We start from the raw sequence: 26,414 nt of genomic DNA on the forward strand, positions 1-26,414 counted from the left end.
ACAGGCCAAAGTGAAAGATGGGAATTTATTTAGATGTTTTAAATCTCTAGACCTCAGCACAAGTAATGAAGAAATTACAAGATTATTTAATGATTGTTTAAAAAAAAGGCTCAGTGATTTTTCCCCTGAAGATATAATCACAGCCTTGAATTTTAAGTTAATTATCTACATTTCAAGTAGTCAACTTCTATTATCCTGATTTGAATCTTAGAAATATTAGCATGGGTGGACAAAAATAGACAAATGAACAGACAGACACAAAGATACTTATGATAGCCAGTCAGTGGAAAATTAGGGATTTAAAATTCAGGCAGTTTGACTCCAAGGTGCATATACTTAACTGCTATGCTTTCTCTGGTGTTGTTTTGAAACTGCATACACAGTAGGAGCTCTTCTAACCAACTTCCTCTTAAGCAGCTTACCAGATAATTGATTTCCTCCCTTCACATCAGTAACACATGAGGGATGCTCCCAAAATACGCTGAGTGCCCTCCCCCTGGGAGCCCCCAAAGATAACACAACACAGTTCTGCTTCACTCAGTGAAAGATGTGAAAATTAATAAAGGGAAACTTCTCTAAAATGAGACCAGAGAGCAAAAAGGGGAACTCCAATGCCCTACCACTTGTCCATTTCAGGCCCCAACAGAAGAATCCTCAGCAGGAAAGAGTCAATTATAGCCCCAATACGAAAAAAATGAATAATGCATCTCCTACAAGAAATCAACTACCCTAGAGTGCCTGAGTGGCTCAGTTGGTTAAGTGACTGCCTTCGGCTCAGGTCATCATCCTGGAGTCCCGGGATCGAGTCCCACATCGGGCTCCCTGCTCAGCGGGGAGTCTGCTTCTCCCTCTGACCCTCCCCCCTCTCATGCTCTCTCTATCTCATTCTCTCACTCAAATAAATAAATAAATAAATAAATAAATAAATAAATAAATAAATAAAATATTTAAAAAAATAGAAATCAACCACCCCAGCAACTCAGCCAATGAGAAACTGCCATCACTCTGAGCTCTTGCATTTTTCCGATGGATTTTCATTCAAAACAATCTCTCCCAATTTCTTCCTTTTCAATAAAATAATATTCCTCTCCTTTGTTTGTTGGACTCACCTACTGTTGTTGCTATAGCTTGCCTGTCCTGAATTGCAGTTCTCCGCTATTCCTATTCCCAAATAAACTCATTTTTTTGCTGGTAAGATAACTGACTGTTTTATTTGTAGGGTCAACAAAGAATAAGCCTACCAAGAGTAACATGGTTTTGTGCTCAGCCTATTTATGGAAGTTTTGTTACTACAATTACACAACAAATCAAATACTGTGCAAATCAATAGGGTATGAGTGTGAATAAAAGAGGTTTCTTATGTCTATGAAAACCAGGTTAACTGCTTAGAAAAGACCCAATAAAAGCAAATTGTTTTAAAGGAAGTTGTTGGTGTGCCAGATAGCACTACAAAAACTGAATTTTTGAGACCATAAAAATCAGGGTTCTATACTCAGATTGTTTCAAAAGTACCTAACTTTTCTTCCCACTTTAAAGAAACCGAAACTAGAAATTATAGAAACTATACTATTGGATGTGTGATGAAGAAAACATTCGGAACTCCAATAAGCAGGGCTCATATTCAAAGAAGCTTTGGTTCTACACAAAAGACTGGCAGATTAATGTTCATTTATATTTTAAGTTAAAATTTTTTTGATTTCAAGAATGTTCTTATCTTTTTAGAAATAATTTTCTACTTCAAGGAGCTTAAGATTTAGTAAATCTATACCTCGATCCCTAAGGCTTCTACTGTAAATTACATATATTTTCATCAAACTGATAAAAAGGGGGCACCTGGGTGGCTCAGTGGGTTAAGTGTCTGCCTTTGGCTCAGGTCATGATCCCAGGGTCCCAGGATCGAGCCCCACATCGGGCTCCCTGCTCAGATGGTTGAACATCTGCCTTCAGCTCAGGTCATGATCCCAGGATCCTGGGATCAAGTCCCGCATTGGGCTTCCTGCTCAGTGCAGAGCCTGCTTCTCCCTCTCCCTCTGCCATTTCCTCTGCTTGTGCTCTCTGGCTCTATCTCTCTGTCAAATAAATAAATAAAATCTTAAAAAAAAATCTCAAAAAATTTTAAAAACTAATAAAAGGGATGAAGGCTAAGATAGGAAGAGGGAGGAATGTTTACTTTTTACTTCATATTCTTTTGCACTGTTCAGAATCAAAACAAAATAAAGATTTTACAAGTTTTTGTTCTTGTTTTTTAATAAACTGACTCCAAAATCTTTCCTAGGATAAGGAGTAGAGGAGGCAGGTATATGGAATAAGCAGAGTAAAGATTTAAAAAAAAAAAAAAAGATGAGATTTGGAAAAGTTCTCCTACCTTCTTGTGGAGCCTGGCCCATCCTAGAAATGAAAACACCTTTGTCCATGGTCTCAGGGCAGAGTTGGTTCTTAATCTTGTTTCCCACAACAGAGAGTTGCAGAAAGGATTCCAGCGAGATGACATGCTTCCAAGGAGGATATGATGCTATATTCTCCAGGTCCTTACTCTCTGAGGCAAGGTGGGTGCCCACCGCGTAGATGGTAACCCCTGCCCTGCGGAGGAGGGAAGCTGGCTTGGACAACTGGTCTTGGGAGAAGCCTTCCGTGATGACCACGGCCATCTGCTGCACACCATGTTTGAACCGGCTGCCCCTCTCCTCAATGAAAACCTCGTTCCTTAGGAAATCCAAAGCAGCTCCAGTCTTGGTCCTTCCACTTCTTCTCCGGTAGGTTATTTTGTCCAAATACTCTAAGATTTTGGCTGGGTTCTGAAATGCATCCAGGGAAAACTCCAGTCGTGGTTCCTCACTGTAGAAGACCAAGCCAATTCTCACACCATCTGGACGAACATTTAGAGAGCTGACAGTGGTCTTTAAGAAGCTGACAACTTGTTGGAAATTTGATAGCCTGTCCCAGCTGAATTCCTCAATGAGAAAGACCAAATCAGTTGGGATAGCCATCGGACATGCTATAAACAAAAACAGAAAGCAAGGCTTTAGCATGAGAACAGAGTAATAAAGACAATACTCATTTGGTACTATGCTATATTTTTATGTTGTATTATGCTACATTTTTATATACTGTAATAATATTTGTAGTATTATAAACTCTAATAAATATGTCATACTAACTTATATTAATGAGTTTTAGAATTTAGTGGAAGCCTTTATGACCAGTATTTGGCATGATGGTCAGAGAATACAGGTTTCATACTTATCACAGAATTTTTCACTGGGAAGAGTATTCACACCACTTGCAAAATACGTAAATATATGCATATCCTTAAGAAAGGGTTTTAAGATCATTTTTTCAATTCGTCAAAGTCCATTATAAGCATCTGAGCCAGGCTTGACTAGTTTTTTTTCTTCATTTTTCTAGTTTCAGGAAACACTGAGTCAAATTCTCTATTTAGGCCTAAAACCTCCTTCATTTAATAATTTTTCCTCTCCGTACAGATGCAAATAAGAAATTGTGACTCTTAACTTGTGCATCTTTCTCTAATAACTCTCATGTCACTTCAACAGGGGCAACATGAAATATTGCAAGTGCCTATGAAAAATCTTTGTCCACAAATTGGGCTAACTGGCTTTTTCATTCTGCTATGAAGAACCTTCACTTGAACCTGCCTCAAATGGGAAAATGGAGCTGTACCTGCCTAAACTCCCTTCCAAGAGGAGTGGAGACACCTTCCTCCAAATTTAAGACAGTGCCTAATGCAGGGAAACCCACTGTGTCGACATACCAAAAAGGTCCAAATCTGTTTTGACATATGAAAACAGAAATCTCCCTAGCACAGAGCCAAAATCGCATATGCAGAAGGCTGAAGCCAAGGTATAGACAGCGTGTCCTGTTAAATAAAGTTTAGAGAGGCAACAGAATCACCTTTTGACTTATCTTTAGCCTCTTGAGGTCCTGTAATTTCCCTTTTTTATAAAGAACCAAAAACAATCCCAGATATAAAGAGAGTGTTGCCCCTGATTTTGCCAAGTCTAAAACACTTTCTAGAGAAACTCCAAGCATCCTTGACTTCTCCCTTCCTTCACCTGTTGGTACCAAGTGTTATTATAGTTGACCCTTGATCAACATGGGTTTGCCCTGTGCTGGTCCTCTTACACGTATGGATTTTCTTTTTAAGAGTTGGCACCAAAAGCCACAAGGCATTTATTTACAAATGCCCGCCCAAGTCTCTAGAGATACAATCAAAGGTGCCTACTAGCCTCTGAGTACGAGGGAGGCCCCCAGAGGCTGTCAGCAGCCCCCAGGGCCCTGGGACTAGACAGGGCTGCAGATTGCCCTGTGTGTCCATGGGGTGGTCAGGTAAAGTGCCAGGGCTGGGGCAGGAGGCTGGGCTGAAGCAGAGGAACATGCGCAGAGGGCAGGGATGACACTGTGCAGGAAGCCCTGAGCCCCTGGTATACCCGCACCCTCCCACTTGGTTCTTCACTCACTGGGGTCTCAGACAGACCCCTTTCCATGATGGTTGCCCTGCCCCTCCACCTTCTGGAGGCCAGTGCACTCATGGAGGGCCACAGCTGCCCATGGCCACAGGCTAGAGCTACACCTCTAGGCAGATGGGGCAGGTGTACTACACCTCAAGGCTACTGCCACCAGCCACAGGCCCACCTGGCAGCTGCCTCTACCAACTAGAAACCACCAGGCTGTAGAACATCGCCATTCCCATGCCAACCCTACTCTGTGCAGCCCTGGCTCAGCCTGCCTATATGCAGATTTGTTCAATAAATATATGTTACAGTACTATAAATGTTTTTTCTCATCCGTATGATTTTCTTAATAACATTTTCTCTTCTCTGGCTTACTTTATTAAAGAATACAGTATATGATACATATAACACACAAAAATGTGTTAATCCACTGTTTTGGTTATCTGTAAGCATCTGGTCAATGGTAGGCTATTAGTAGTTAAGTTTTGAGGAAGTCAAAATTTATATGGAGATTCTCAGCTGTGGGGGTAGGGTAAGGGCCCCTAACCCCTGAGTTGTTCAAGGGTCAACTATATTCTCCTTTCAGGTTGTCTTCAAGATTCATTCCCTTTCCTCATCATCAGAGCCACCATTGGTCTAGACCCAGGTGGCTCCTCCATAGGTGGATAGATGACAGCTCAGCCTTACAGTCTTTCTGAGTCTGAGGTGTCATGTGGAATTCAGCCTGCCCCCTGAAGCCTTCCTTAAAGACCATTTCAGTCATGTCATTTTTCCTGCTTAAAAGCCTATAGTTACCTCCCAGGGACTTTGAGACCCTTGGGGTCCATTCTACCTCATCAATCTCATCTCTCACTACCTCCAAACCTTCCCCCCTCCTCCAATCGGCTCCATTTTTTTCACTTTCTTCCACATTTCTTCAGCCCATTCCCACTTCCACACCCTCACTGATGCTCTTCCCCTTACCAAGAGTAGGCTCTTCTCTTCTCCCTGTATTTAAGACCATACCCATTATTGAGGGACCAACACAATTCCTCCCAGGTCAGATTCTCCATTACTTCTCCTCCCCTTCTATTCTACTTCTACTTAATGTAATGTCTGTAAGGGGCTTCTTAGTTTCTTATTATCCCTGCTTGGACTTTCCTCATCTTGTCTCACATGTGTTTGTCTCTCCTGACTATAAAATTCCAAGGACTTTCAAGCTTTACATGTTGAGAGGTCTGGGCAGAGTTATGATAGTTCAGAGAAAGGAGGGATTTATCACTTCTGTTGTGAGGATCAACCAGAAGCTCTGCCAAGAGGATAACTTAACCACTGAAGGATAAAGTTTTGCCTGTGGGCATTCCAGGCTGGTGGTACAGTGTATTCAAGGGCAGAGACAGTGGTGGGAAAGTATGACACATATATAGCAAATGGTGAGTAGTTCAGCTTGGCTAATGGTTAGAATGTATAAAGGGACTTATCAGGAGATAAGGTTCAATGGTTCTCATCCCCAGGGAACATTTTGAAGTATATGGCAGCATTTTGAATTGTCATTGGAGATGCTACTGGCAGGGACCAGGAATGTTAGACCTCTAACAATGCACAGTACAATCCTACACTATGAATGTCTCACTCAAAATGTTAATAGCACCTCCCTTGAGCATTTTGAACACCAGCTTCTCTGCGGAGAAGCCTGAATGCTCCTTCTCCTAGAAAAGGCATATGGTAACTCGAATTATTGTTCAGAGATATTAACTCCCTATATCTCACTTCTGTGGAGGAAACATACTTTCTTACGATGACATGACTGTATGACTTGCTTGGCCGATGGGACGTTAGCAGATGATGAAGCAGAGGTCTTAAAAGTGTTTATGTAATTAGGTTTTCTCTCTTGCACCTCTGTAGTTACCATGGAAATAATATGTCCAGACTAGCCTAATAATCCCAGGAGGAAGATGAGAGCTATGGAGCAGAACCAAATGTAGATCAACAAACCCTCAACCAAATCTCAAATCTGTGAACAAGCTCAGGCAAGATCAGGAAAGCCATTCAGTTGAGCCCAACAAAGATCAGCTGATCCCCAGAAGATTAGCGAAAATAAATGATTCTTCTCAGAATAATCTTGAGAAGATGGCTTCTTATGCAGCCTCACTGTGACCACAGTTAACTAATATAGGGTGTATGCCCAAGGAAGCCCCATGCCTCCTCCTCTGCACTGGTGTTTGTATCGCAGTACTGAGGAATCCAGAATGCCTGCCTTCTCTGCTCTTTCCCCCAGAGTTTCTGAGACCTCCCAGTGGCTCACACATGTAGGCACCAAACCTTACCTACTACAGGCTCCTTCTCAGATGCAATCCCGAACCCGAGCTGCCCGGTCCCTTGGATCACCACACCCACATCCTGCATCAACTGTCTGACTCCATCTTGTCCTTGCATCTCATATACAAGGGGTGGGGTTGCCATCCCCTCCAGTTCTCTCCTGTCAACGTTCTGTACACCCACAGACATGACTTTCACGCCTTTTTCCCTCAATGTCTGTGCGGCATCCCAGACCTCATCCTCAGATTTGCCTGAGGTCATGACCACTGCATATTGGGGAACACCCTGGAGAAACCGGCTTCCCGCTGCCTCCTGGAAGAAAGTCTGATGAAGATATCGCAGAGCTTTGCCCGTCCTCCTGGAGCCACCCTGGAGCAAAAAGTGGTCACGGACGTGAGCAATCATCTCATCCCGGGTCTGGTAGGTATTGAGCAAAAATTCGGTGTGGCCTTGACCACCATACTGAGCCAGCCCAATCTGGTACTTGTCCCTGCCAACATCCAGCAGGTCAATCACTCTGGAGATGAAATTCTGCATCCACTGGAAACTGGCATGTGATGTGCCCTGTGAGGTGTCGGCAAGAAAGACCACATCTGCATAAGCTTGGGTGAATTCTGGAATTGAAGAGAGGAGGAAGAAGGAAAAGACATAGAGGAGAAAATAAATCAAATCAAGATCTCATGAAAACTGAATAAAAGGATGCAGGGAATACAAGAGGGAGAGGTACTATATTTATGTAACAATGTGCATATTATTCTTCCACCTCCTCTGTGTGAACCAATCACAAGACTCTCTTCCTCTTCCACCCTGCTGTCTTTGTTGTCTGCTTTATTAGACTAAAGCACCTCTCACTTATTCTTCTTCCACCAGTGGAAGAGGCAAGGGAAATGGACATATATGGAGCAGTTATTTTGTGCTAGCAATTTTTATACACATTATTTGATTTAATCCCCATAAGCCATCCTACTAGGCAAGTGTTATTATCTTCACTGTACAGATAAGAACACTGAAATGAAGAAGTAAAGCTGCTTGTCCACTCTCACCTAACTAGAAAGTGGCACAGGCAGGACAAGAACATAGGTCTTCTGGACCTCTTCTGAACAACATGGCAGGATGTCCTTTTCTACCCATGAGAACTGCATTCACTCTTCAACCCCCAGCTTCGATGTTCCTTCACCTAGGAAGTCCCCCCAGGTTCTCCTGAGATGGCAGCCAGCTCCTTCTCCTGTCCTTCCACTATACTCAGTGCATCCCGGCTCATACCGTAATTAGGTGTCCTGGTTGGAATGTTGGGTTTTGATGCAGCTTCTTACCTTTTATCTTACCCTCCACTGCTGAGCACAGAGTCTGAAGAATGCCTCCTGAGAAATCCTGAAGGGTGTTGAAGTTTTCGATGTTGAAAAGATACTTCTCAAATGGCTCACTGGCTATTTTTTGCAATTCCTGGACATCTTGGACATTGACCCCTACCACATAAACAACCACTCCATCTTCTTTTAACTTGTTAGCTGCCTCCTGGACTTCATCATTTGACTCTCCATCTGTCACCAGGATAACTATCTGAGGAACTTTGTCCTTGGCCCGGCTGCCAGCTGCCTCAGTCAAGTAGTGCATCCTGATAAACTCCAGGGCACTCCCTGTGTTTGTGTCTCCTGTACGGTAGGGAAGATTCTGGATCTTCTCCAGGACCACACTCTTCAGAGGGTACTGGTTCAGCTGAAAGGCTGGGTAGATGTTGTCATTATACTGAGCAAGTCCCACTCGGACCTGGTCACTGCTGATGTCAAGCCCCAAGATGACAGAGTAAAGGAAGTTCTTCACTTTCTGGAAGTTCTGGGGTCCAATGCTGGTTGAGCTGTCTACTAGGAAGACAATGTCTGCTAAGACTGCCTCTCTGCAAGCTGCAAGAAAGAGGACAAAAGTCATGGAGTCTGTGAGCCTTCGCTCAAAATGCTTAGAACCAATGGGGCTGAATGGTGTACAGAAAGGAGAGCCAGTCAGGGCCAGTAAGACTAGACTCTGTGGTCCTCAGATACCCTAAATGACAGTGCTCAGAGAAGTGACAACATTCCTTGTGCTTTTCCTTCCCTCAACTCCATCATCTTCCGAGGCTTCTGTCCTGTTCTACTGATATGTCTAATCTTGGAACTCACTTGGACAATCCCTTGAATCTCATGAAGAAGAAAACCCCTTCTATAAATGTAGTAGCATGCTGAGAAAGGAGTTGTCCTCTTTCCAGTGGTAATAAACTTCATCTCTACAAGAATACTGGTACCAACAGGTCAGAAAGCTGGAATATTCCATTATACACGTCATTGTGGCTCCACCACTTAGAAGCCCTTTCTGAGACTTGGTTTTCTTCTCTGCAGCACTGAAACTTTTATACCAGCCCTCACACTCTCACAGAGTCGTTTTGAGGATAAAATAAGATAATCTACTATAGCAGACATTATTTGTGCTCTGCCCAAGTCCTTTTGAATTCTTTTTTACAATTTCTGTACACTGTTCATTGGAGGACTTCCCTTCAGCTACTGGAGCTGCTTTGCCTACAATATATGAAAGCCTAGCTGAAGCATAATTTATATTCCTGAGCTCTCCTGTAGGATCAAGCTAAAACTACCCTCTGGAACTTTTGCCTGAGATCACATTCTTCCTTTCTTTTCTCTACTCTCTGTCCTGCACCCCCTACATCCTTACCAACCCTTTGGGAGCTCTTCCATAATAAATAATGTATATCCAAATCCTTGCCTCAAGCTCTGCTTCTGGGGAACACAATCCATGACACTTGTCCTATTGGAATGGATCTGGTCTTAAGATCCTGGGATCAAATCCTAGCTCTGCCATCCAGTTGTGTTACCTTTGGCCTCAGTTTCCTCACTTGAAAAATGCAAATAATAATAACACCAATTGCCTTACATATCTATGTAAAAGTAAATACTAATTGCCTTATGTATCATACACATCCCTATGGGTCTAACAAAGAATCACCTTATGTATGTATCTATCAGTCATTTGGGCAATGTAAACAAGTTTGGCAAACTATATAGTACCAAGCAAATGGTAGTTAGTATTACTAAGTACATAAAACCTTTTTGTAAACCCTGAAGTGATACACAAAAGCAAGGTATATAATTTGGTTGTACAAATGCAATACTACCATCATATACTTGCAGCATCAAATGGGTGAAAAGTTTTCGCACTTCTTCCAATTTACCTACCTTATGTAGAAATGCCATAATAATGAATAAGTAATGAAGACTCTATCCTCATGCATTTTGATAAAAACCACTAGCAAGCTTCTCTTCCTGTGCTCAAAGGTCTTTGCTTTCTCATGGAATTAAGTAATTAACTCATAAAGGATTTCTGTAAGTCTCCGTCCCATCACCACTGACAGAAGTACAAAGCTAATGAGTTAGATCATCACAGATAATGATCATAATGCTATCACCTCTGATGGGCTGAGCACTGTGATAAGCACCTGACTTGCATAATTTTATTGATTTCAACAACTCTCTGAAGCAGGTACTACCATCCTAGGAAGAAAACTTAGATTCAGAGAGATAAAGTAATTTGTTCAAATCGACACAGTTAAAAAGTGGAGAAGTGGGATTTGAACCCAGACCGTACTTTTCCCTAAATTCATGCTCATAACCAATACTTTATACCAACACACTGACAATAAAATAAGCAATAAGCAAGCTTCCTGGAGGATTTATTGCCCCTCTCCCCTCCTCTACCCCCCATCCAGGCAACAAGGATAAGTTCAATCTAGGAAGAATATCGTTCTAGGAACAAATATTCTTCCTCCAAAAATGGACTTCCACTACATCTGCATATAGAACCAGCATATGGCCCAAGATATTTATTTAAAAAGATGGTAAGTCTCTGGTCAATTATTGCAGAGGAGCATAGAGTACAGATAGTTTAGTGAGATTATAATATTAAAATTCAACATGCATACATATAGAAAATAATAAGGACAGTGGGAGAGATGAAGAAGAGATAAAGCTTTGAGCTCTGTGACTTCTAGATCAGAAACAAGAAGGGAAAGTCTTCTGTACCTGGAAAGACGTTGTCAACGGGTTGAACTGCCTTTGCCAAAGTATCACAGAGCTGTTGCCGCAGCTTCTGAGCATGACTGCCCAGATGAGAGAAGTTGGGAACAAAAGAGGCGAACTTCTCCTCAGGACTGCTTGCAATCTCCTTGAGCTCAGCCAAAACTGCATCTTTGACACCAACGGTATAAAGTCGGATGCCCGCCCTCTTCAGGGCCTCGGCGGCTTCCTGCACACCATCCTCAGCTGGGCTGCTGCTGATCACCAGGGCCATCTGAGGCACTCCCTGGCTTGCCCGACTCCCTGCTGCTGCCTGGAAGTGCTGATCTAGAAGGAACTGCAGGGCCAGGCCCAACCTGTGGCCCCCAGGCCTAAATTGAAACCTTTGAATGTGTTTCAACACATCGCCTTTGCGGGGGTAGGTGGAAAGTAGGAATTCGGAATGGGGCATGTCGCCGTACTGAGCCAGCCCCACGCGGATGGTCTCTTTGCTGACATTGAAGCTGTTTACCATGATGTGCAAGAAGTTCTGCATGCTGTGGGTATGTTGGGGGTTGATGTTGGCGTCCACTAGAAACACGACATCTCCCACAGACGCTTCCCTGCAGACTGGGGAAGAGAGTCAGTTCAAGATAAAACAGCACAAAATTGGCAAGATGGCGGAGGAGTAGGAGACCTGGATTTCCTCTGGTCTCAGGAATTCAGCTGGATAGGGATCAAACCATTCTGAACACCTACAAACTCAACAGGAGATCGAAGAAATGAATAGCAACAACTCTGAACAGAAAAGCAACCACTTTCTGGAAGGTAGGAAGTGCGGAGAAGTGAATCCGAGGCGATATTTGGGAGGATAGATGGCAGGGAGGGGGCCTCCGTCCGCCGCTTCTGGCAAGTGATAGAGCAGCAGAGCATAAAATCGGAACTTTTAGAAGTCGGCTCTGCTGAGGGACGTCGCTCCAGTGGCTAAGCGGGGGTGGAACCCTCGCTGGGACAGTGTGGTCTCAGGACCCTCAGGGTCACAGAAAGACTGGGGGTGCCTTAGTGTGGCAGAGCTCCCAGGTATCAGAGCGGGGAAGCCAGCTGCAGAGATGGAGCCAAGGAGTGGGCTCTCAGCTCGGGGCTGCCATATACTGTGATCCGCGGCACAGTCGGACCACTGCTCCTCCAGCAGGGACCCAACAAACAGCAGATCCAGGGAGACTCCCTTTCCTCCCCTGGGGGAAGCGGGGCACGAAAGTGCACCGCAGGGATCTGCTGGGTTTGGAGACTCCACACCAAGTCAGGTGCCAGAGATAGAAACGCTCGGTCACAGGCCGGGTGAGCATGGAGTGCGGCCGGATACTGGGGAGACGGGAGTGATTGACTGCTTTTCTCTGGGGGCGCACTGAGGAGCGGGGCCCCGAGTTCTAGGCTCCTCTGGGGTGGAGATTGGGAGGTCGCCATTTTCACTCTCATCCTCTAAAGCTATATGGAAAGCTTGCAGGGAACAAAAGCTCCCAAGAGCAAACCCGAGCAGATTACTTAGCCCAGACCCACAAGGGCACGGCAATTCCGCCTCCTGGCAAAAACATTTGGGAACCACAGCAAAAGGTCCCTCCCCCAGAAGATGAGTAAAACAGCCAGCCAAGACCAAGTTTACTGATCAATGAGAATGGAAGAACTCCAGCACTAGGAGAATACTGCACTTGAATTCATTGCTTTTTTACCATGATTCTTTAGTCTTTCAAAGTTAATTTTTTTTAACTGTCTTTTTTCTTTTTCCTTTTTTTTGAATTTTTCTTTTTCCTTTTCAACCAACATCTTATCGATCCCTTTTTTAAAAAACATTTTTATTTTTTATTTTTAGAGTCATATTCTATCACTTCATAGTAGTTACCTTTATTTTTAGCATATCTATATAAGTTGTTCACTCTTTAAAATTTTGGAATACAGTTTCTTCTAACAGATCAAAATATACCCTAAAACTCTAGTGTATGGCTTTGTTCTAGTCTCCTGCCTGATCACACTCTCCCCCCTTTTATTCTTCTTTCTTTTTTTTTTTTAATCCTCTTCTTTCTTTTTTCAAACAACTTCTTATCTTATCAATTCCTTTTATAAAATTTTTTATAATTTTCATCCTTACAGTGATAGTCCATCCCTTCATCGTATCAACCCTTATTTTTGTACATATATAAGTTTTTCTTTCTTTAAAAATTTGGGAGGCACGTTCCTCTAACAGACCAAAATATACACAAAATCTAGTGTGTGGCACTGATCTATGCACTAGCCTGATCGTATTTGATCATATTCTGATTTTTTTTGTCTGTTTTTGTTTGTTTTTATCTTTTTCTTTTTTTCTCTCTCTCTTTCTATTTTCTTCCTTTCCCTTTCTTTTCCCCTGGTTTCAGGTCTTTTCTGATTTGTTTAGAGTATATTTTCTGGGGACGTTATTACCCTGTTAGCATTTTGTTCTCTCATTCATCTATTCTCCTCTAGACAAAATGACAAGATGGAAAAAATCAAATCAACAAAAAGAACAAGAAGTAGTACCGACTGCCAGGGACGTACTCAATATGGACATTAGTACAATGTCGGACCTGGAGTTCAGAATCATGATTTTAAAGATACTAGCTGGGCTTGAAAAAAGCATGGAAGTTATTAGAGAACCCTTCTGGAGAAATAAAAGAACGAAAATCTAATCAAGTCGAAATCAAAAAGGCTATTAATGAGGTCCAATCAAAAATGGGGGCACTAATGCTAGGATAAATGAGGCAGAAGAGAGAATCAGCAATATAAAGACCAAATGATGGGAAATAAACAAGCTGAGAAAAAGAGAGATAAACAACTACTGGATCAGGAGGGCAGAATTCGAGAGATAAGTGATACCATAAGATGAAACAATATTAGAATAATTGGGATCCCAGGAAAAAGAAGAAAGAGAGAGAGGGGCAGAGGTATATAGGAGAAATTATAACAGAGAACTTCCCTAATGTGGGGAAGTTCTGTGAAATCCAGGAGGCACAGAAAACCCCTCTCAAAATCAATAAAAATAGGTCAACACCCCGACATCTAATAGTAAAACTTCTGAGTCTCAGAGACAAAGAGAAAATCCTGAAAGCAGCTCGGGAGAAGAGATATGTAACCTATAATGGTAGAAACATTAGAATGGCAACAGACCTATCCACAGAGCCCTGGCAGGCCAGAAAGGACTGGCATGATATCTTCAGAGCACTAAACGAGAAAAATATGCAGCCAAGAATACTATATCCAGCTAGGCTGTCATTGAAAACAGAAGGAGAGATAAAAAGCTTCCAGGACAAACAAAACCTAAAGGAATTTGCAAACACGAAGCCAGCCCTACAAGAAATATTGAAAGGGGTCCTCTAAGCAAAGAGAGAGCCTAAAAGCAGCATAGACCAGAAAGGAACACAGACGATAAACAGTAATAGTCACCTTACAGGCAATACAATGGTACTAAATTCATATCTTTCAATAGTTACCCCGAATGTAAATGGGCTAAATGTCCCAATCAAAAGACACAGGCTATCAGAGTGGATTAAAAAACAAGACCCATCAATATGCACTCTGCGAGAGACTCATTTTGGACCCAAAGACACCCCCACATTGAAAGTGAGGGGGTGGAAAACCATTTACCATGCTAATGGACACCAAAAGAAAGCTGGGGTGGCAATCCTTCTATCAGACAAATTAGATTTTAAACCAAAGACTGTAATAAGAGATGAGGAAGGACACTATATCCTACTTAAAGGGTCTATACAACAAGAAGATCTAACAATTGTAAATATCTATGCCACTAACATGGGAGCAGCCAATTATATAAGCCAATTAAGACAAAAGCAAAGAAACACATTGACAATACAATACAATACAATAATAGTGGGGGACTTTAACACCCCCCTCACTGAAAAAGACAGATCATCTAAGCAAAAGATCAACAAGGAAATAAAGACTTTAAATGAAACACTGGACCAAATGGACTTCACAGACATATTCAGAACATTCTATCCCAAAGCAACGGAATACACATTCTTTAGTGCCCATGGAACATTCTCCAGAATAGGTCACATCCTAGGTTACAAATCAGATCTCAACTGGTACCAAAAGATTGGGATTATTCCCTGCATATTTTCAGACCACAATGCTTTGAAACTAGAACTCAATCACAAGAGGAAAGTCAGAAAGAACTCAAATACATGGAGGCTAAAGAGCATCCTACTAAAGAATGAATGGGTCAACCAGGAAATTAAAGAAGAATTAGAAAAATTCATGGAAACCAATGAAAATGAAAACACAACTGTTCAAAATCTTTGGGATGCAGCAAAGGCAGTCCTAAGAGGAAAGTATATAGCAATACAAGCCTTTCTCAAGAAACAAGAAAGGTCTCAAATACACAACCTAACCCTACACCTAAAGGAGCTAGAGAAAAAAAAAAGCAAATAAAGCCTAACCCAGCAGGAGAAGAGGAATCATAAAGATCAGAGCAGAAATCAATGAACTAGAAACCAAAAGAACAGTAGAACAGATCAACGAAACTAGGAGCTGGTTCTTTGAAAGAATTAACAAGATTGATAAACCCCTGGCCAGACTTATCAAAAAGAAAAGAGAAATGACCCAAATCAACAAAATCATGAATGAAAGAGGAGAAATCACAACCAACACCAAAGAAATGCAAACAATTATAAGAACGTATTATGAGCAACTCTATGCCAGCAAATTAGATAACCTGGAAGAAATGGATGCATTCTTAGAGATGTATCAACTACCAAAACTGAACCAGGAAGAAATAGAAAACCTGAACAGACCTATAACCACTAAAGAAATTGAAGCAGTCATCAAAAATCTCCCAACAAACAAAAGCCCAGGGCCAGACGGTTTCCCAGGGGAATTCTACCAAACATTTAAAAGAAGAAGAATTAATACCCATTCTTCTGAAACTGTTCCAAAAAATAGAAATGGAAGGAAAACTTCCAAACTCATTTTATAAGGCCACCATTACCTTGATCCCAAAACCAGACAAAGACCCCATCAAAAAGGAGAATTACAGACCAATATGCTTGATGAACATAGATGCAAAAATTCTCACCAAAATACTAGCCAATAGGGTCCAACAGTACATTAAAAGGATTATTCACCACGACCAAGTGGGATTTATCCCTGGGCTGCAAGGTTGGTTCAACATCCGCAAATCAATCAACGTGATACAATACATTAACAAAAGAAAGAACAAGAATCATATGATCCTCTCAATAGATGCAGAAAAAGCATTTGACAAAGTACAGCATCCTTTCTTGATCAAAACTCTTCAGAGTATAGGGATAGAGGGTACCTACCTCAATATCATAAAAGCCATCTATGAAAAACCTACAGCGAATATCATTCTCAACGGGGAAAAACTGAGAGCTTTCCCCCTAAGGTTAGGAACATGGCAGGGATGTCCTCCATCACCATTGCTATTCAACATAGTATTAGAAGTCCTAGCCACAGCAATCAGACAACAAAAAGAAATCAGAGGCATCCAAATCGGCAAAGAAGAAGTCAAACTCGGGTGCCTGGGTGGCTCAGTTGGTTAAGCGACTGCCTTCAGCTCAGGTCATGATCCTGGAGTCCTGGGATCGAGTCCCACGTCAGGCTCCCTGCTCAGCAGGGAGTCTGCTTCTCCCTCTGACCCTCTTCCCTCTCGTGCTATCTCTCATTCTCTCTCTCTCAAATAAATAAATAAAATCTTTAAAAAAAAAAAAAGAAGTCAAACTCTCACTCTTGGCAGATGATATGATACTTTATGTGGAAAACCCAAAAGACTCCACCCCAAAACTGCTAGAACTCATACAGGAATTCAGTAAAGTGGCAGGATATAAAATCAATGCACAGAAATCAGTGGCATTCCTATACACCAACAACAAGACAGAAGAGAGATAAATTAAGGAGTCGATCCCATTTACAATTGCACCCAAAACCGTAAGATACCTAGGAATAAATCTGACCAATGAGGCAAAGGATCTGTACTCAGAAAACTATAAAATACTCATGAAAGAAATTGAGGAAGACACAAAGAAATGGAAAAACGTTCCATGCTCATGGATTAGAAGAACAAATATTGTGAAGATGTCAATGCTACCTAGAGCAATCTACACATTCAATGCAATCCCCATCAAAATACCATCCACTTTTTTCAAAGAAATGGAACAAATAATCCTAAAATTTGTGTGGAACCAGAAAAGACCCTGAATAGCCAGAGGAATGTTGAAAAAGCAAAGCAAAGCTGGCGGCATCACAATTCCGGACTTCCAGCTCGACTACAAAGCTGTCATCATCAAGACAGTATGGTACTGGCACAAAAACAGACACATAGATCAATGGAACAGAATAGAGAGCCCAGAAATGGACCCTCAACTCTATGGTCAACTCATCTTCAACAAAGCAGGAAAGAATGTCCAGTGGAAAAAAGACAGTCTCTTCAACAAATGGTGTTGGGAAAATTGGACAGCCACATGCAGAAGAATGAAACTGGACCATTTCCTTACACCACATACAAAAACAGACTCCAAATGGTTGAAAGACCTAAATGTGGGACAGGAGTCCATCAAAATCCTAAAGGAGAACACAGGCAGCAACCTCTTCGACCTCAGCCACAGCAACTTCTTCCTAGAAACATCACCAAAGGCAAGGGAAGCCAGGGCAAAAATGAACTATTGGGATTTCATCAAGATAAAAAGCTTTTGCACAGCAAAGGAACAGTCAACAAAACCAAAAGCAACCGACAGAGTGGGAGAAGATATTTGCAAATGACATATCAGATAAAGGGCTAGTATCCAAAATCTATAAAGAACTTATCAAACTCAACACCCAAAGAACGAATAGTCCAATCAAGAAATGGGCAGAAGACATGAACAGACATTTTTCCAAAGAAGACATCCAAATGGCCAACAGACCCGTGAAAAAAGTGCTCAACATCGCTCGGCATCAGGGAAATTCAAATCAAAACCTCAATGAGATATCACCTCACACTAGTCAGAATGGCTAAAATTAACAAGTCAGGAAACGACAGATGTTGGCGGGGATGCGGAGAAAGGGAACCCTCCTACACTGTTGGTGGGAATGCAAGCTGGTGCAGCCACTCTGGAAAACAGTATGGAGGTTCCTCAAAAAGTTGAAAATAGAGCTACCATACGATCCAGCAATTGCACTACTGGGTATTTACCCCAAAGATACAAATGTAGGGATCCGAAGGGGTACGTGCACCCCGATGTTTATAGCAGCAATGTCCACAATAGTCAAACTGTGGAAAGAGACAAGATGTCCATCAACAGATGAATGGATAAAGAAGATGTGGTGTGTATATATATATATATATATATATATATATATATACACATATATATATATATACACAATGAAATATTATACAGCCTTCAAAGGGAATGAGAGCTTGCCATTTGCAACGACATGGATGGAACTGGAGGGTGTTATGCTGAGTGAAATAAGTCAATCAGAGAAAGACGTGTATCATATGACCTCACTGATATGAGGAATTCTTAATCTCAGGAAACAAACTGAGGGTTGCTGGAGTGGGGGTGGGGTGAGAGGGATGGGGTGGCTCGGTGATAGACATTGGAGAGGGTATGTACTATGGTGAGTGTTGTGAATTGTGCAAGACTGTTGAATCACAGATCTGTACCTCTGAAACAAATAATGCAATATATGTAAAGAAAAAATAAAAGAAGATAGCAGGAAAGGAAGAATGAAGGGGAGGAAATCGGAAGGGGAGACGAACCATGAAAGACAATGGGACTCTGAAAAACAAAAACTGAGGGTTCTAGAGGGGAGGGGGGGATGGGTTAGCCTGGCGATGGGTATTAAAGAGGGCACATTCTGCGTGGACACTGGGTGTTATGCACAAACAATGAATCATGGAACACTACAACAAAAACTAATGATATAATGTATGGTGATTAACATAACAATACAAAAATTTAAAGAAGAAAAAACTTTTTTAAAAGGTTAAAAAAAAAAAAAGCACAAAATTGACAGCTACTGTCTGTGACTCTATCTCTCCCATTCGTTGCCTTCATAGCCCACAGATCTGCCTGCATAGCTCTTTGACAATAGCTAATACCCATCTTCCTTTGCTTCCTCGTGGCCATCTATTCTTGTTCACCTGCCACTCGCTGTTTCATTCTAACAGACATCTGACCCCTTCAGTGAGATCCCTGACCACAGCCCTCCACCCATCCCTTAAACTTAATAAAAGAAAATATTTTCAAGCAGTAGAGGATGCTGTTGGTGCCCCACCTAGATCTTTGCGGGCCAGCACACCTGCTTCAAGGGCTACAGGTAACTGTTCCCCTCTGACACTTGGTCTAGAGACCTGTCCATGCTGAAGGGAGCAGAACAGCCACATCTGGAGACACCTGGAAAGTTATACCACCTGGGTGGCCAATGGTTGATCATATGGGGTTACAAGCACCTGGCCCCCTTCCCTTAACTGAAACAACTCATGGTGCCATTTATGTTCCAGCATCTTCCATGGCTCAGGCCAAGGCTGGATGTTACCTGAGGCTACATCTTTGCTTGGCTTCTTCACCCCCAGCCCGTCTCACTTCTTATTCCCTTACAGGTCTGTCCCAAAGAGTACTCCCTCACAATAACACGTTCACCAAATCCCTGTCCCAGGCTCTGCATCTAGAGAACCTGACCTAAGACATCTGCTTTCCAGCTTTGACCTCTGGCACTCCCTAGCTACCACCAGCCCCTTTTAGTTTTATCTCGTGGCATTACCATAAGTGTGGCTCCCATTTGGCTCCTTTGGCTCCCTGAACTCAAGCCTGCACTGTACATCTACTTCCAAACCCAATTCCAACCCCGGAAACCACAATCCCAACAGTGGCCAGAGCAAGTGGTGCTCCAGCTGGGCCCACCCTGGTCTCCAGCACGGAAGGGATCAGAAGCCAGGTGACTGCAGGACTTGAGCCAATAGCTCATCTTTCTGCTTCTCAGATTGCATCTCTCTACTATAACGGCTTGATCAGATGACCTGGTCTCTTCCAACTCAAACATTGCATTTCTGTAACAAGAAGTAAATACACGAATTAAACACTGTGCTCGTGCTTAACCAAAAAAGAAGGGAAGAGGTGATTATGATCTCTCTGTTCGTCAGTAACCACTATGACTTTTCCCCCCCGCACTTTGCAATGTGATTGTCCGTGCTGTTGGTAGGAGAACCCATGAATCAGTGACGAGAGAGAGAAGAAACAAAAGCAGAAACCAGCTGAAGATGTTAGTTTCAAGTGGCTCAACAACCAGGGGATGATTATCCCATGCTGGTTAAATACATTTTGCATTTGGTCTTGTGCCAGGAGAGTTAAAATACACCCCCCCCCCACAGTGGGGCTGGCCCCGCACTCACTCGCCCACTCCATTTTGCTCTCCAGGCTCTTTAGTCCGAGTTCTCACAGCTGCAATGTGGCCCCTACATGCTAGTCCATCCACTGAATTTCTTTCCCTTTCTCTCTCTTTTCTTTTTTTCTAATAAATTCCCATAGAATCATGTTCTTTTATCTTGGTTTGTAATGTAACATTCATCAATGTGCTTATTCAACTAATGGCGATCTCCCCAACAAGACAGTGGGCGCCATGCAAACAGATACTGTATCTTTCATTTGTTTGTCCATCACTCAGGCGTCTAGCATAGACTAGTCACCCAAAAAAAATATTTAAGGAAGGAAATATTTAGGAAAGAGAGAAGGAGAGAGGGAGGGACAAAGGGAGAAGATACCACTTACAAGAATGGAAATATTGAACATTAATGAAACCAAATAAGGGAATTAGAACATTTTAGAGCTAGAAAGAATCCTATGAGATAATGTAATACAATACAGTAGCCATGAGGTATATGTGGTGATTGAGCACTTGGAATGTAGCTAGCACAAAGGAGAAAATAAATTTAAAATTTTACTGAATTTTAATTTAATTTAAATAGTCACATGCGACTAGTGGCCTCTGTATTGAAAAATGCAAGTATAGAAGAATGTAAACCAAATTTACCCATCTTGCAGATAAGGGAAATAAGACCTAGAAAGCCAAATAACTCACATAAATCAGTTTGAACAGCCAGTATTAGAAACCAGGTCTCCTGACATCCAGTTCATACTCTGGACTGCCATAAAGAAGATTAAATTAAAAATCCATATTATAGGAAGGCAAAGACCTTGTAAGAGTTTAGGCAGAGAAGGGCTGATGAAGGGTGGTGTGCTCTAGGGACACTAAATCACTTCTAGGTTCCAGAGTCCCACTTCTCAGGAGTTTGCCTAATCTTGATCATAAAGCCAAGTGGAATGATTATTGAAAAGGCAGATAATAAATGAGCTCATGGACCTTTAAGCTTTATTTCCCTTTGGTGCTCCAGAATGCAATCCTCTTGAGAGGGAAGAATTCAGTGAGTGCCCCAGGGATGGCTGACTGGTTTGTCCCCTTAACATCTCTTTCAGAAGAAATCAAACACAGACTTGAGAGTGTTTCCGTGATCTTTCCGAGCAAGAGAAAACTCACAGTTGTGGAACAGTTTTCCAGGCAAATAAGTATGGGTTCCATGATGTGCACTTGGAGAGATGTTTTACCCTTTCATACATTGTTACTTTTCTTAACCCCTCCACCAGCCCTTTGTCATTTTAGAAGGTGTTCGAAACATGAAAAGACTGACTGTCACAGCTTCTGTTCACAAGAGCAGGGAGTCAGAGCTGGAGGGAAAATTTAGAGAGCTTCATGGTTTTTTTTTTTTTCCAACAAATAATAGTGTGTGTAATTATATATAAATATTTAAACCTCAATATTGTCTCAGTGGGGCTTCAGGCTACTCAAACAATCTTCTCTTCATGAGACTTTCATCATGAAAAGTCACAACAATCTGTTAAAATGACTGCAAAAAAAATTCCATAGGTGTCACTGGGGTTTAGTGAAGCTATCCATCTCATGATGACAATTACCTCTCAGAACAGCTCTGCCAAAGGAGACAAAGCAAAATGCAGAGTCAAGAGAATAGGCCCATGTTTACAAAAGCATTTGAGAGCCTGGTAATACATTCAGAAGTATAGCATTTTTTAATAGCTATTTTTTAAATTTTTTTTGTCATTTGAGGTTAAGCTTTGAAAAAAAATCAAGTGCCCACTGTTCACTAAAAGCTTCTAGATTCTAAGCTCTCCTGAAAAGAAGCAGTTCCCTTTCATTAATTATGAAGCTTCTGTACTATTTTCTTTTAAGATTGTCACTACCATAGGTCCCTGGCAAGGTCATAATTTTTGGCTTAGAGAATCTGATGCATTACCAATTCTCTGTGACTTGATGAAGCCAAAACTAGCTGCAAGAATGATGAACTCCCAAAACACCTTCCAAGTCTCCATTCTGGATATGGACCTAGGGGAAAAAAAGAAACCTCATAATTAAAATTCTGTCATACATTTTAAATGAGTTCATCATATCGTATGTTAATTATATCTCAAAAAGTTGATTTAAAAAAATATATAGAACCATGTCTTTCCCCAGACCCACAGTAACTTGATAAAAAATTAAGGGCTTATTACTACACTCTTTCCATTGTGCAGGGAAGATAGTCTTGCTAACCCAACTCAGGAAGCGTTTTGTAAACACCCAGAGTGTATACCTCAGACTTCACAGTTTAAAATTATCCAGATAGGACTATAAAAAGATAAAGCATATGGGGCATGGGTAGAATTTCTGTTTCACACACTGAATTTGTTTGGTGGAACATAAACATTTCTGGATGATTTTGCTTGTATTTTTACACAAGCATTGGATGCTTGGATCCTTATAAATATTTGTAGCATGCAGAAATATTCAAATATCTCAGGAGCACATCTGCCTGATGAAATGAGGATAGCATGAAAATATTTTATACGTTTCCAGAAGAAGTCGAATATCAGACTTCCCACCCCTAAACTTGGATTCATTCCTGAAGGCCTCCATGAAAATTATCCAGTCCCAATTCCATTTTTGTTTTTTTAACTCTAAAGAAGTCTATGTGTTTAAGAAAATCACAACATTCACATTGAATGAGGTTTCAACTGGAACAGGGAACACCTCCCCTTTATCTTCTTAGCCAGCCAACCTCAGCATCCTCAGGGGGTTAAAAGTAAAGATTCTTGATAGACTGTCTCAATTTGAATCCCAGACCCACTACTTAAGAGTTGATCTTGGGCAAGTTGCTTCACTGCCCTGTGTCTCAGTTTCCCCCTTTATAAAGCTGGAACAAGAATGACATCTACCTCATAGTCTTGCCATCAGGATTAAGTGAACTCATTATTGTAAAACACTTCACCTATGCCTGATACATAGAAATCACCCTTAAAGTGCTTGTTAAATAAAATAAGTCTTCTTGGATATCCACCATGAAGTAAAGAAGTATTGCCTCTAATTTGAAACGCAGAATCCGTAGAGGTAGAGGAACAAATACTCTGCATTGTACACTAATAAGGAGGTTATTTTGTTTTGTGTGTTTTAATTTATATTTTTTACTTAATTCATTTAATTTTCACTCTCAGTTGATTGGTACTTTGTAAGTTACTATGCTGATATCTCCATGTTCCTCACTTCAAACCTGGAAAAGGCCAGCAGAGCAGAACTTACTCAGCTCATCTTGTTGATGGAAATGAAGAAATCAGGCCCCAGAAAGGTTAAGTGGCATAACAGCTACACGGCATGGACTGCCAGGCTCTGTCCCGTGTAACCTGAGTCCAGGTACAGCACACAACAGGAACTCTAACCCTTCAATGAAAATCCCCAAGTCCAGACTGTCACTCAACTCTCCAGAGCCCAACTCATGTAAAATGAAGAGCTGTGAGCAATTTACCATGGGGTAAAAACGTGAACTCAAGCCCGAAGTTCCTTTATCCACCAATTGGTCTTCACAGAGCACAGTTTTATGTGCAAAATGCTGTATTGGGTGCTCCAGAGAATGGAATTACAAACCATGCTTTTATGTTTAGAAAACTGAACAATCTATTTGGGGGGAGAAACTTTACATACCAGAAACACTAAGAAATTCAGGAAATTTTAAACGCATGCTATAAACGTATCAAAGAGTTTTGGCAAGTATCCTCATTGTGTCTACATCACTTTGCAGTCTTGGGCCCTTTAAGGGGAACATTGTATGGAAATCATACCATAATGCCCAGAAATCCTAGCTATCCAACAACTGAGGCTCTCTTTCCAGAAAGTGTAGGTGGAGGGGCAACTGGGTGGCTCAGTTGGTTAAGCAACTGCCTTCGGCTCAAGTCACAATCCCAAGGTCCTGGGATTGAGCCCCTCATTGGGCTCCCTGCTCAGTGGGGAACCTGCTTCTCCTGCCGCTCCCCCTGCTTGTGCTCTCTCTCTCTTTGTCAAATAAATAAAAATAAAATCTTTAAAAAAAAAAAACAGAAAGTAGAGGTGGACCATCCTGTTTCCCTAAGGACACATTTCTACTGTGCGTGCTTAATTTACTACTTAGAAATGACTCAAGGATGTGAGATAACCACATCTATTTTACTATTTTATGGTAAGAGAAAATACTGGGAGAATCCTTGACCTCAAAGGTCAAGCCTTAATTCTGGTGTCAGCTTGACCATTTGCTTTGTGGACTTGAGCTAGCCAGTTCACCTTTTAAGGTTTATGTGAGGACTCTCAAGGGTTTCGTACTGATCTGGGACAGTATAGTGGACATTGCCCACTATATTACAAACACTCTCCAGGGTATTGGTCCAGTAATTTTCCAATAATAGATGTGATATAATTGGATTTCTCTGTTCCTCAGTTTCTACATCAATCTCCCACTAATGCCTCCTCATGGAGGTATATAGGTAATTTGAGGGAAGATACTTTAAGACTGTAAATATCCTAATCACCAATAAACTCTCATCTAACGGCAAGTAAACAAATGCATGATCATAAAGAATAGAGCTTGAGAGTAAAGAGCTTGAGAGTTTGAAAGTGCCAGGAAGTATGATCCAGAATAAATTCAGATGTTATGATTATGATTATTATTACTATTGTTACAATAAAATACCATACTGTAGCTTTTTAACTCTTGGATTAATAAAGTTGGATGAAATAGAAAACTTTGAAATAGGGTGTCTACATTTTCATATTCTGTTATATGCTAATTATTAGTATTAATGCAACTAATCACAAGAAATGAGAAGTATTTTTAGTTAGTTGTAAATAAAGTACCAGAGCTGTTTATGGAAATCCAGTGGAAAAGCCAGAAGTTTATAAACATTTCACAGCTGTGCATATGTGTATTTACACTGATGAAGAGAAAAAGGTCTATAGATTGAGGACTTAATACCTATATTTTATATACTATTTCATGAAGATGTTTATATCTAGTTTAAGCTGCTGAAGGGGTTTTGCATTTGAATATGTAGGGTTCATTGTGGAGGCAAAAAAATAAAAAAATGAAGCCATTGAAGGAAGAGCAATTAGGTAGGGCTAGCATAGAATACTGATTCTTTCTGGAAATAATTCTAATGAGTGTGGGGTAGAAAGACACTTTTCTCAAAGTATGCTGAGAGAAGTCAAACAGTTCAACGGTTGACTAGGACAATCTATTTTCTTTTTTTAAAGATTTTATTTATTTATTTGAGAGAGAGAATGAGAGAGAGAGAGCACATGAGGGGGGGAGGGTCAGAGGGAGAAGCAGACTCCCCACTGAGCAGGAAGCCCGATGCAGGACTCGATCCCGGGACTCCAGGATCATGACCTGAGCCGAAGGCAGTCACTTAACCAACTGAGCCACCCAGACGCCCTTAGGACAATCTATTTTCTAAGACTGATTCATTCAATTAAAAAAAATTACCTTGCAAGTAACCACCATAGTAATAATTGATTCAGGGGAGAATCATCAAATGAAGCTAAAACCATTGGGTAGAAGCATATTGGGGAACAAGGTTTTAATACAGTCTCCAAGTATCTCCTAACAGGGGTGCCTGGGTGGCTCAGTCGTTAAGCATCTGCCTTCGGCTCAGGTCATGATCCCAGAGTCCTGGGATTGAGCCCCGCATCGGGCTCCCCACTCTGCTGGAAGCCTGCTTCTCCCTCTCCCCCTGCTTGTGTTCCCTCTTGCTGTATCTCTCTCTGTCAAATAAATAAATAAAATATCTAAAAAAAAAAAGTATCTCCTAACAAATTACTTATAAGTTACAAAGGGCAAAAAAGTACCTTTACAACAGAGAAACATGGTGGACATGACATAACCAACAATGGTAGGCTACATCAATATCACATACTTCTTGATATGATGCATGAGAAAACTACATCACTTATATGGTAGTTCTCCTCCAATCCCATGACTTAACTCTAATAATGAGGAAACAATCATATACACCAAAATTTGGAGAGAGTCTAAGAAACAACTGACCTGTGCTCCTCAAAAATATTAATGTCATGAAAAAAAAAAACAAAGAAAAGCTGAGGAACCAACGGAGGTTAAAACAGTCTAAGGAGAATTAGCAGTTAAAGGCAATGAACAATATTGGATTAGAAAAAAAAAGTCTATAAAGGACATAAAGGGAGACAACAGGCAAAAATTTAATATGGACTGAAT

General features: G+C 41.4%; 1 protein-coding gene across 1 annotated transcript in view; it reads right to left on the reverse strand.

The window, feature by feature from the left end:
* LOC112820180 (collagen alpha-4(VI) chain-like) overlaps window positions 1-26,414 on the reverse strand; it is a 106,871-nt gene that overhangs the window by 73,655 nt on the left and 6,802 nt on the right. The window contains exons 2-6 of the mRNA XM_073900278.1: window positions 22,140-22,228; window positions 10,829-11,431; window positions 8,081-8,668; window positions 6,776-7,381; window positions 2,366-2,995 (exon numbers count right to left, since the gene is read on the reverse strand). Coding sequence (XP_073756379.1) covers window positions 2,366-2,995; window positions 6,776-7,381; window positions 8,081-8,668; window positions 10,829-11,431; window positions 22,140-22,215 — 2,503 coding nt within the window. The 5' untranslated portion in view covers window positions 22,216-22,228. The remainder of the gene's footprint in view (window positions 1-2,365; window positions 2,996-6,775; window positions 7,382-8,080; window positions 8,669-10,828; window positions 11,432-22,139; window positions 22,229-26,414) is intronic.

This window comes from Callorhinus ursinus, unplaced genomic scaffold, assembly GCF_003265705.2.
Source record: "Callorhinus ursinus isolate GAN/ISIS: 27379988/994484 unplaced genomic scaffold, GSC_fseal_2.0 scaffold1, whole genome shotgun sequence".
Classification (NCBI taxonomy): Eukaryota; Metazoa; Chordata; class Mammalia; order Carnivora; family Otariidae; genus Callorhinus; species Callorhinus ursinus.